Here is a 12,431-nt window from a genome sequence, read left to right on the forward strand (position 1 = left end):
CCCTTTTATACACACCCTCTCCCTGTCTTTGGCAGCAAAAGACTGAACTCATCTGTGTGGTAAGGAGCTGCCTTTTTCTTTTCTTTTCTTTCAACTTTTTTTATTTTATTTTATTTTACTTTATGTTCCAGGATACATGTGCAGAAAGTGCAGGTTTGTTACATAGATACATGGTAAATGTGTGTCATGATGGTTTGCTGCACCTCTCAACCCTTCACCCAGGTATTAAGCCCAGCATGCATTTGCTATTTGACCTGATGAAGGAGCTGCTTTTTATACCTCTTACTTTTGCATATTCTGTTCCCTCTACCTGTCAGTCTTTTCCTTTTAAACCTGTTAAACGGTCTCTCAGATCTTTCAAAAAGTCCACTCAAATGTTTTCTCATCTTTGAAGTCTTTATTCTCCCTCAGGGTTCCTGCTCCCCACCCCCTGCCGTGACTCTGTGATAGAATTCCCTCTCTCCACAATGTGACCACAGCTTTTTTACACTTTGCTTTACTTTAAGTCTTTTTCATATGTATAATCTGCTCACAGGTCTGTCTTCCTTACTGGACTATGAGGAATTCGATTATAGACTGTATATTGTGTCATTATTAAGTTTCCTGAGTATGGTACGCATGTTGTGGTTTTATATAATGTCCTTGTTATTAGTAGATACATCCTGACACTTTTTTTTTTTTCTTTTTTTGAGTTGGAGTCTTGCTCTATTGCCCAGGCTGGAGTGCAGTGGTGGCAATCTCAGCTCACTGCAAGCTCCACCTCCTGGGTTCATGCCATTCTCCTGCCTCAGCCTCCCGAGTAGTTGGGACTACAGGCGCCCACCATCACACCGGGCTAATTTTTTGTATTTTTAGTAGAGACGGGGTTTCACTGTGTTAGCCAGGATGGTCTCAATCTCCTGACCTCATGATCCACTCACCTCGGCCTCCCAAAGTGCTGGGATTACAGGCGTGAGCCACCGCGCCCGACCTTTTTTCTTTCTTTTTTTTTTTTTTTGAGACAGAGTCTCTCTCTGTCGCCCAGGCTGGAGTGCAGTGGCGAGATCTCAACTCACTGCAAGCTCTGCCTTCCAGGTTCATGCCATTCTCCTGCCTCAGCCTCCCGAGTAGCTGGGACTATGGGCGCCTGCCACCACGCCTGGCTAATTGTTTGTATTTTTAGTAGAGACGGGGTTTCACTGCATCCTGACACTTTTTAAAAATTTTTAAATTTATTTTTATTTTTATTTTTTAATTATACTTTAAGTTCTAGGGTACATGTGCACAATGTGCAGGTTTATTACAGATGTATGCATGTGCCTGACACTTTTAAGAGTGACATGATATCACATTTGCAACTTACTCTCAAGTGGTTCAGAAAAAAATGTATATACTGACCACACCCTGCCCCCACACACAGATAAAGCAAATGTGGTAAAATGTCAATATTTGACTCTAGATGAAGGGTATGTGGTATATTCTTGCAAATTTCCATACGTTTGGAATTTTGCAAATTAAGGGTGGGAAAAAAAAAGCATGGATTTTGGCATTAGACCTGATGGGTTTAAACTTAATTGTAAAGTTTTATCAACTGCTTTATTTTTCTTCTTCTTCTTCTTCTTCTTCTTCTTCTTTTTTTTTTTTTTTGGAGACAGAGTCTGGCTCTGTTGCCCAGGCTGGAGTGCAGTGGCCGAATCTCAGCTCACTGTAAGCTCTGCCTCCCGGGTTCACGACATTCTCCTGCCTCAGTCTCCTGAGTAGCTGGGACTACAGGCGCCTGCCACTATGCCCAGCTAATTTTTTTGTATTTTTAGTAGAGACGGGGTTTCACCATGTTGGCCAGGATGGTCTCGATCTCCTGACCTTTTGATACGCCCGCCTCGGCCTCCCGAAGTGCTGGGATTACAGGCGTGAGCCACCGCGCCTGGCCCAGCTGTTTTATTCTTCTTTGAGCTGTGGGGCTTTGGGCAAATCATTTCCCTCTCTTGCTAAGGGTTTTCCTGACTATAAACAGGGCTAATAACTGTACCTAACCCTATAGGGTTTTAAGGATGAAAAAGAATGATGAATGTAAGGGGCTGAGCCAATCCCTGTCACATAGTGAGTGCTCAGTTAATGTTAACTATTATTATGACCACATATATTGTCAATACATGTTTACATAAAGGGACAAGCTTGGGAAAGTTGGAATACCCCACCTTATAGGAGCTGGTGTACTAGTGGAAAAACCACAAAATACCTCATTGTCCTTATTTCAAAGACCTGAGGCATTTGGAATTGCCATTGAATCCCATTCCAGGGGCAAGGGTGGTGTTAAAGAAATACACTGGGGATAAGGTGGAGGGTAGGCCAGGGAGGAAGGGCCAACCAAGGTCTGAGGAAACAGGGTGACGCTGTGGCAGGCAGTAAGATAAACTCGGGGACTCAGGGGTGGGGACGTAGTGACTATTGTCTCCCCTCCCCCTCCAGAGTGGATAAGTCACTGATTAGTTTAATTGCTCTGCCTACCCATGCCCCCTTCTCAGAAAGCTTTTGTTTTCAGCCCTGTCATCCAAATCTAGGATGGATATCGGGTGTTTGCAAGCCCTGGAGCCCTCTGTGCTCAATGCTCATGGGGAAGGAGAGTTCCCCAGGAGGAAATCAAACCAAGAGTCAGCTTTATAGTTGCACTGAGAACTTTAATGGAAAGCCGATTTTTCATGTTTGCCGATAAGCTCCTGTGAGGGGTTAAGATGGAAGCTTAGGAGCTCAGTGTTCCTCCCCTCCTTGCCTCTAGAGGCACGTTGACTTCCTTCCTGGTCACAGAGCCCTGGCAAAGCCAAGGGGCTTCAGAGCTCAGAAGCTAGAGACTTCCTTTTGACAAAGCAGTGCCTCAGAAGCTCTTCTAGGCTTTAGATGGGGAGGCTTCTTTTTTTGTTGTTGTTGTGACGGAGTCTCACTCTGTCACCCAGGCTGGAGTGAAGTGGCACAATCTCAGCTCACTGCAGCCTCCACCTCCTGGGTTCAAACGATTTTCCTGCCTTAGCCTCCCGAGTAGCTGGGATTACAGGCATGTACCACCATGCCAGGCTAATTTTTGTATTTTCAGTCAAGATGGGGTTTCATCATGTTGGCCAGGCTGGTCTCAAACTCCTGACCTCAAGTGATCCACCCACCTTGGTCTCCCAAAGTGTTGGGATTACAGGCGTGCGCCACCACATCCAGCCTGGGGAAGGTTTTTATAACTGCTGCTGTGTGGTAGAATCTGGGCCCTTCAAGGAGGGGGTGGGGTAGGATAGTGAGGGGAAGCCTCCCAAGCTAGGACAAGAGCAAGCAGAAACAGGCGAATTTGTGTAAGTTCAGGTTCAAGGGCTCTCCATCCTAGCTCATCTCCAAAGAGTTGATGTACTCCCGAACCCATTTCTTCTCTGGGTTGGCACACACTTGGCGATTCTTTCGGGTGACAAAGCTGTGGGAGAGGAGAAGAGGGAGGATGAGACCTTCCCAGTACTGGGACAGCCAGTTTGGGGGATGAAGTGGATTAAGGTATAAAGGGAAATGATAATGGTATTGGGGTAGGGCATATTTGGAGCTCCATAAGATTTTATCTGTGGCTTTTAAGGAGAGGACATTTCCTCTTCTGTTGGATCAAAGGGCTCCAAGCCAGAAACAAATTTGTGTGCATTTTAACCACCTTCACACAAATATATGTAGCCTGAAAAGCTAAGAGGATATGGAGCCTTGAAACCCAGGGCTGAGCCTGCCAATCACTAGCCTTTTCTCAGCACTTCCTCTGTTCCAGGCCCTGTGCTGGGTGCTTAAGATGCAAAGAGAATAAGGTGTCCCTCAAAACCGAGTCATGGCTGAATAAGTGGGAGATGAGAAGTTCTTTTTTTTTTTTTTTTTTTTGAGATGGAGTCTTGCTCTCTTGCCCAGGCTGGAGTGCAGTGGCACAATCTCGGCTCACTTCAACCTTCACCTCCCGGGTTCAAGCGATTCTCCTGCCTCAGCCTCCCAAGTAACTGGGACTACTGGCGCCCACCACCATGCCCAGCTAATTTTTGTATTTTTAGTAGAGATGGGGTTTTACCATGTTGACCAGGATGGTCTCAAACTCCTAACCTCAGGTGATCCACCCACCTTGGCCTCCCAAAGTTTTGGGATTACAGGTGTGAGCCACCGTGCTCGGCCTTTTTTTTTTTTTTTGAGACGGAGTCTCTGTCATCCAGGCTGGAGTGCAGTGGTGCAATCTCGGCTCACTGCAGTCTCCACCTCCCGGGTTCACGCCATTCTCCTGCCTCAGCCTCCTGAGTAGTTGGGACTACAGGCGCCCGCCACTACGCCTGGGCTAATTTTTTGTATTTTTAGTAGAGACAGGGTTTCACCATGTTAGCCAGGATGGTCTTGATCTCCTGACCTCGTGATCCACCTGCCTCGGCCTCCCAAAATGCTGGGATTACAGGCATGAGCCACCGCGCCTGGCCAAGAAGTTCTTGAAAGAACATCTGATTTGGCTTTAGACAATGCAGTGCCTGGCACACTCAACAAATGAATACATCTGTGCATGGGTGGGTGAATGAAAGAAGGGCATGACCTTGAGTCTTCATTTCACCATTTATTAGTTTGATCATTTTGGGCAAATCACTTAAAGCCTCTGAGTCTATTTGCTTAGCTCTGAAATGTAGATAGAAATAATTATTTGCACAATTACTGTGAAGCTCAAAGGATAATATGCATGAGTAAGTTTGGAAAAATACCATTCATGTGTTGTTACTAGAATGCTCTGAAACTTCTGCTTTAGGGTGGATGAGAGCAACATGAGACTAAAAGTCCTGGTACTAAACATTGTGGCTCAGGGGAGTTGAGGGCCATGAGATAATGGCAATGTCAAAGCACTTCCACCAAGTAACCAGCCAGAATGTGGAGGCCTATGAGAATCAGAGGCCTTATCTCCATGGGCATTGATGATAAAGCTGGAAAAGTTGGGGGTCATGAGGGTCAGTCCAGCTGCCTGCCTCACCTGTCTGCTGGGAGACTGATTCTACCTGTGGGAGACCTTGGGCCTTGCTAGCAGTGCTGCCAATTAACACGTTACTTTAGGGTCAGTCCTGCCTAGTTACCCTTTCCCATTTTGGCTTTTCCTTTAGGAATTTTTCCTGCACATTATTATTATTATTATTTGAAATTTGAACATTGATTTTACTTAAGTTCAAATACTGGATATGTTATTTTAGAGGTTCTCATAGGAAGAAATTCAACTATTTACTGTGCAGCCATCCAGAAGTTTGTTTGTTCGTTTGTTTGTTTAGTTATTTATATTTTTGAGACAGGGTCTCACTGTCACCCAGGCTGGAGTGTAGTGACATAAACACAACTCACTGCAGCCTCAACCTCCTGGGCTCAAGTGATTCTCCCACCTTAGCCTCCTGAGTAGCTGGGACCACAGGTGTACACCATCACATTTGGTTAATTTTTTAAAAATTATTTTTGTCCTGTAATCCCAGCACTTTGGGAGGCCGAGACGGGTGGATCACGAGGTCAGGAGATCGAGACCATCCTGGCGAGCACGGTGAAACCCCGTCTCTACTAAAAAATACAAAAAACTAGCCGGGCGAGGTGGTGGCGCCTGTGGTCCCAGCTACTCGGGAGGCTGAGGCAGGAGAATGGCGTAAACCCGGGAGGCAGAGCTTGCAGTGAGCTGAGATCCGGCCACTGCACTCCAGCCTGGGCAACAGAGCCAGACTCCGTCTCAAAAAAAAAAAAAAAAAAAATTATTTTTGTAGAGACAAGGTCTCACCATGTTGCCCAGGCTGGTCTCAAATTCCTGGGCTCGAGCCATCCTCCTACCTCAATCTCCCAAAACGTTGGTATTACAGAGGTAAGCCACCATGCCTGGCCAGAAGTTTATTTTATTTTTTATTTTTGAGATGGAGTTTTGCTCTTATTGCCCAGGCTGGAGTGCAGTGGCACAATCTCAGCTCGCTGCAACCTTCGCCTCCCGGGTTCAAGCGATTCTCCTGCCTCAGCCTCCTGAGTAGCTGGGATTACAGGTGCGCACCACCATGCCCAGCTGATGTTTTTGTATTTTTAGTAGAGACAGGGTTTCATCCTGTTGACCAGGCTGGTCTTGAACTCCTGACTTCAGGTGACGACCCACGTCAGCCTCCCAAAGTATAGGGATCACAGGCGTGAGCCACTGTGCCCAGCTAGAAGTTTATTTTTTAACTCTTATTGACCCACATGATTACATGGCATAACAAAGGAATTATATGTCTCAAACAACACAGAAATTCCACCTTTGCTTTTGTGATTACTATCACATTTAAAAGAATAGAAATGTATTCCCTAGATGGAAATATTATTCCCAAATATGTTCTGATGTGCTAGGTACCCACCTTATTTAAATATTTCATCACTTATTCATTTTTTTGGTTTAATATTTTCATTCTTTCTATATGCATGTATCGGTGTATCTGTCAAAGTCACTAAGCTCTTGTGGTTCTCCTGATTCTGTGCCTAAGAGCATGAATTTTTTTTTTAAATCGTGGTAAAATATTCATAACATAAAATTTACCATCTTAACCATTTTTGGATGTGTCCTGCACATTCTTGAGCCTAAATGTTTTCAGACAAAGTGAAGCCTTAGATTGTCTGGTGAGAATGAGGATTTCTTGGTTTCTCTTTGGGTTTCCCTTTTCCCAGTCTCATTCAGAGCCACCTGACCATCTCTTTTTCTCCCACCCCAGTGTGCAGAGATAAGAAAGGGAGCGGAAGCAGTATTCTGGCCTCTCATACTTCCTAGAGTTTGTGTTCTTTTTTAGGGTGGTGTCAGAGTTTCACACCCAGACCATGCCCTTGTTCAGCCAGGAGTCATACAGGAAATCCTGCCAGACTTGCTATCACTCTCTCTTTGGCATCCTTGACCTGTGACTAGGAAATCAAAAAGCCAGGAAATCAATACCTGAGGTAAGGGTAGCTCAGACCTCCATTTCCTGCCCCCAAACTCCCCGCAGATTGTGATACCGAAGAACAGCCCCTCCTTGCCAAGTCTTCCCTCCTTACCTCCATTTTTAGCACCCTCTGCTTGCCTGACTTCCTCCTTCTGCCTGCCCCTTAAGAGCGGATGTTCTCAAAGCTGCTGCCCTTTTCTCTTCTTTGTGTTTTTTCCTAAGTCTCTGGCCCTGGGCCTGGCACACAGTTGATGCTTAATGGATTTTTATTGAATGAGTAAGTGAATGAATGAATTGCATTCATTCCTTAAGTTTCACCTGTTACTTTTGTGCATGCAATAATGCATTTAGATGATGATGATAATAATTAGCTAATATTTATGCACCTACTGTGTGCCAGAGCATATTGTAAGCATTTTCATCTTACTGTGACCCAGTGGGGGAAGTACTTCTATTACCCTATTTTGTAGAGGAGGAAATTGGGGTCCCAAGAGGTTAATTGAAAGGCCTACACTCGGCAAGTGTCATAGCTGGAGTTCTAACACAGCAAACTAGCTCTAGAGCCAGTACTCACCAAGGCAGGCTGCATTGCCTTTTTAAAGTTGGGATACCCCTTTTTCCTACAAAAGAATGTCATGTTTTCAGCCCTAACACCATTTCCTCAGCTACCAACCCTTAATTTCACCGTCACCACTGGATATATCCACAGGGTTATCTTGCTGGCGCCTTAGCTCTTTCCTCTTTAAACAGCTCTTCCACAAGGCTTAAGATGGTTCTACATTTCTGCAGCCAGAGGTGGAAACCTCAGTGTCATCCTCAACCCCCATGTTTCTCCCTTGCTCTTGACCTCAAATCACCTGCTAGGGCTTGCAAATTCCACCTTTGAAGGTTTCAAAGGTGTCTGTCTTTGAAACCTCCTGTTTCTCCTTTCCTTCAGGCACTGTTCAGGTTCCAATGCTACTCACATGGAAAACAGTAGCCGCTAAACTGGACTCCTGTTTTCTCAGCTTTCCCTGTTCTAGCTCATTTTACACTAGACAGCTCTAGCACTTTTGCTGCATTTTCCTGACACTCTGTGCTTTCCTACATGGAGACTCTACATTAACCAAAGTAGAATCCTGGGGGACAGTCCCTCTTCCTGATATATCCCATTCCCTAGGCTTTTCTCTGCCGGGCCAAATCTCTCCTCAGACAGCACCATTTGCAGCAAACCTGTAAATCCCTGAAGCTGAATATGTTTCTTCTCTCTTTCCCTTGTCATGTTTTTTTGCTGGGTACTCTAGTCATTGCTGTGTCTGTCTTGCCCCTCTTATTAGACTATGAGCCCCATAAGGTTGGGCTGGGACAGTGGCTTTAGTAATCTGTGTCTGCCCATAGTATGTGCTCAGGGAAGGATTTTCTTCTTTTGAAAAATATTTGTTTTCAGAAATAAAATTAGTAGTTGTTAAATATTACCACTATACTTCAAAAAATTCATCAGACCCAAAGTCTGTCTTTGAATACCTCTAACTTTGACAGTGTCATAAAAATTTTTGCATTAAAAAACTTCACCCTGGCCAGGCGCGGTGGTTCACGCCTGTAATCCCAGCACTTTGGGAGGCCGGGCTGAACAGATCACTTGAGCTCAGAAGTTCAAGACCAGCCTGGCCAACATGGTGAAACTCCGTCTCCACAAAAATTACAAAAGTTAGCTGGGCGTGATGGTGCGTGCCTGTAATCTCAGCTACCTGGGAGGCTGAGGCAGGAGAATTGCTTGAACCCAGGAGGCAGAGGATGCAGTGAGCTGAGATCACACCATTGCACAACAGTGAGCTGAGATCACACCCTGGGCAACAGAGTGAGTGAGACTCTGTCTCAAAACAAAAACAAAAACAAAAACTTCACTGTTATATAGGAAACTCCAGGATTGCACCATTTTCATTTTTGAAGTCTCTGCCATAAATTTCTTAAGCAATTGTCACTAATGACTTTGCTATAGCAGAAAGAGGAGGCTCTAGAGATGGGCTTCATCCTTCATTTACTGTGCAGCCTTGGCTAAGTCAATAAACCTCTCTGAATCTTAGTTTTAATACCTGAAACATGGAGAGAATTATGCATACTTGTCAGAGCTAAGTGTAATTTAAAGATCATGCACATAAGACATTTGACACATAGTAGGCATTTCCTATATAGTAGGGTTTATTATATTTTTCCAAATATACTAGCTTGCATATTTAAAGGTGAATCTTATTTCCTTATTTCTTCTTTGATGGATGGCTTTTTTTTAATTATTTGACTGCAATTATAGATCCCTGACCTCTGACCTCTCCTCCCTAGTTCCTCTGAGGTTTAGGTGGATTTGATTGGGTGTGAAATATGGGGGACTGTAGGATTCTTCACTGAAGGGGATGACTGACTTGATCTTCCCCACACAGTAGCATTCCAGACCATGTTGAAGTAAAGGCCACACCAGTAAAGATTGGAGTCCTAGGCTGGGCGCGGTGGCTCACACCTGTAATCCCAGCACTTTGGGAGGCCAAGGTGGGTGGATCACGAGGGCAGGAAATCGAGACCATCCTGGCTAACACGGTGAAACCCCGTTTCTACTAAAAAATGCAAAAAATTAGCCGGGCACGGTGGCGGGCACCTGTAGTCCCAGCTACTTGGGAGGCTGAGGCAGGAGAATGGTGTGAACCCAGGAGGTGGAGTTTGCAGTGAGCTGAGATGGAGCCACTGCACTCCAGCCTGGGCGACAGAGTGAGACTCCATCTCAAAAAAAAAAAAAAAAAAAAAAAAGACTGGAGTCCTAGGAACATAGTCCATCAGAGTGGGCAGGATTCTCTAAGGACAGCTTGTCTAGTCTTTTTTCATGATAGCAGGGGACTCTGAGGCTAGAAATGGAGGAGCTGTGGCTGCTCGTAGCTGGAGGATGGGTGGGAGTGGGTAGGGCATCCTCTCAGCGGACTCCTGAGGGAACAGGCTCTGGGAGGGCTCCATGGGGCTGAGACTCACACGACTGCTGGGTTGGAGCACTTGCCACTCGTGTAGAAATACTCCTTGATGTGGGCACGGGGCAGTGGGCGGGCAATGTAGGCAAAGCAGCAGGGTGTGGTGTCTGAGGCATCTGGAAGAGGAAAGGAAGGAGGGAGACCCTTTTATTCATTGCTACTGCACACTAGACATTGTGCTGAACACTTTGTATGATCTATTTAGAAAGAACTGTTATCTTCCTTGACAGAAACTGAGGCTCAGAGAGGTAAAGTCACTTGGCCATGGATGAACAGTGGCAGAGTGGGGATTCCAACCCCTCATCTAATCTTTGAGCCAAGCTTGTATCCACTCCTTTACACCATAACCCTCTGCCCTTGGCTCTCAGGGCCTCCTCCTGGCTTGTCCTGGGTCCTCTGGCCTCATTCTTGCCCTTCCAGAATCCTCAATGGATTCAGAACTTAGTTTCTTTGAGACCTAGGGCAGGTTGTGGGGAGGCTTCCAAAGCTCAGGCTCCATAACTCAGCCAGGATCCTAAGAGCAGCCTGGAGATGCATATTGCATCTTGAGAGCTCCTGTTGAGCTTCAGTGAGAAGGGCTCTCAACAGAGAACTTCTTGTTGGTCAGTTAATTCAAGATCACACTGGGAAGCATCAGTTGCCACTTCCCAGCAGAGGAGTAGTTTTTATCTTCCCAGCGAGATGGAACCAGGTTTGAATATCAGTCTCCCCATTTCCTAGCTCTGTGCCTGCCCATGGACAAGTTACTTAACCTCTCTGTTTTCCCATCTGTAAGTCAAGGACAGCTACTCAAAGAAGAGTTGTAGGTATTAAATAAGATGTACAAAAATCGGCCAGGCGCGGTGCCTCACTCCTGTAATCCCAGCACTTTGGGAGGCCGAGGAGGGTGGATCACGAGGTCAGGAGATCAAGACCATCCTGGCTAACACGGTGAAGCCCCGTGTCCACTAAAAGATACAAAACATTAGCCAGGCATGGTCGTGGGCACCTGTAGTCCCAGCTACTCTGGAGGCTGAGGCAGGAGAATGGCGTGAACCCGGGAGGCGGAGCTTGCAGTGAGCCGAGATTGTGCCACTGCACTCCAGCCTGGGTGACAGAGCAAAGACTCCATCTCAAAAAAAAAAAAAAAAGAAAAAAGATGTACAAAAATCAGCACAATGCCTGATCCACAGTAGCCATTTAATTAGCTTTTATTATCCTCTCTCTGTTTTTATTTGTTTTTTAAATGTATTCACTCTAATAAAGCCACATACCCTCTCATAAGCCAATTTTTTACGTTTATGAAAAGAGAGAGAATATGGCTATCTCAGGGTCTCAGGAAGTTTTAGTTTAGTTAAATTTCTTAGAAACCCTGCTGCTGACAGGCATGAGTCAGTCGTGTTTCAAAGTCAGTGTGAGCTACTCATGACTACTAATCTCCCCAACATGAGTCCACACTCAGTGAACTCCTGTAGGCCTTGGGGGTGTAGACCTTGAAGACAGGAAAACTGATCAGGAGATCCCTGCCATGAAGCAGCATAGAGATCCCTCAAGGACAACAGGACATCTGGGTAAGACAATCCACAAGAATGTAAATAATGGGGTTCGGACAATATTCATGCTACAGTTGAAAAGAGGGCAAGGTCTGGGACAGTCATTGGGATGGGGTGGGCATTCTAGGCAGAAGGTCCGACTCCACAGGCGGTGGTGGTCAAGACCAGGACTTACGTGGGGAGGCAGATGCAGGAGCACAGAGGGCTGTAGCAACGAGGATGACAGCGAGGGCAGCCACGGAGACCTTCATGGTACCTGTGGGAGAGGCTGTGGGAGGTCCACGTGCTGTCACAGGATCCTCTGCAGGAATCCTCTGCAGCTCAGGCTGGCTCTTTATAGGGCCAGTTAAGGGGTACCCCCTAAGGGGAGTTTCCAAAATAGCAACAAAGCATTGGCCGGTATCATAAGTGAAATTGCACATAACGGAAAAGAAAACTGAAATAGCCTCCGGAAATTCGAGTCTCTGTCTCCCCCTCACTGCCCTCTCATCTAGAGTGAGCTCATCAGTTTCCCCTTTGACCAAGCACCAATGGTGGAAACCCTTCTTTGCTGACATCCTTAGTTTTACCTTCCAGGGAAGGGGTCCTCCTCAGAGAGCAGTAAGCTGCTTCCTTGGGGACAACAAGGACAGGCAGTTAGAACAGGATCATAAGTCACTAAGTCTTTATTACTCACTGAGTCACTGAGTCTTCAAAGTTCCTGCTTATTCATTACAGATCTTATCTCCTTTCCCTCATCCATGGAAGGATGTTATTTATAAGGTGTTTTATTGAGGAGGGTGCTCTGGATATACAGTCCCCAAAGGAGGTGAGCACACTCTCACTGTACATTGAGGCAGTTGATCTGAGCTGGGCATTGGGGACCTTTTCACCAGATATGAGTTGGAATGAGTCCTCTTGTGGGAATTTCTTTCTTTCATCCTGGCCATAGGGTCTCTCCCATTTACTTGCTAAGTGACCTTTGGGAAAAGTGCTTAATGTCTTTGAGTTCTATTTCCTTGTTT

The 12,431-nt window shown here is 45.8% G+C and overlaps 1 protein-coding gene across 1 annotated transcript; it reads right to left on the reverse strand.

Annotated features, from left to right (window-relative positions):
- Nucleotides 1-2,905: 2,905 nt before the first annotated feature.
- On the reverse strand, nucleotides 2,906-11,745 carry CCL5 (C-C motif chemokine ligand 5). Its single transcript, XM_025361448.1, has 3 exons — nucleotides 11,603-11,745; nucleotides 9,900-10,011; nucleotides 2,906-3,427 (listed from the first exon to the last, which is right to left on the reverse strand). Exons 1-3 carry the CDS (start codon nucleotides 11,676-11,678, stop codon nucleotides 3,340-3,342), a joined length of 276 nt encoding a protein of 91 aa, XP_025217233.1. The 5' UTR covers nucleotides 11,679-11,745; the 3' UTR covers nucleotides 2,906-3,339.
- Between the last annotated feature and the right edge of the window lie 686 nt (nucleotides 11,746-12,431).

The sequence above is a fragment of the Theropithecus gelada genome, chromosome 16 (assembly GCF_003255815.1).
Source record: "Theropithecus gelada isolate Dixy chromosome 16, Tgel_1.0, whole genome shotgun sequence".
NCBI classification, from domain to species: domain Eukaryota; kingdom Metazoa; phylum Chordata; class Mammalia; order Primates; family Cercopithecidae; genus Theropithecus; species Theropithecus gelada.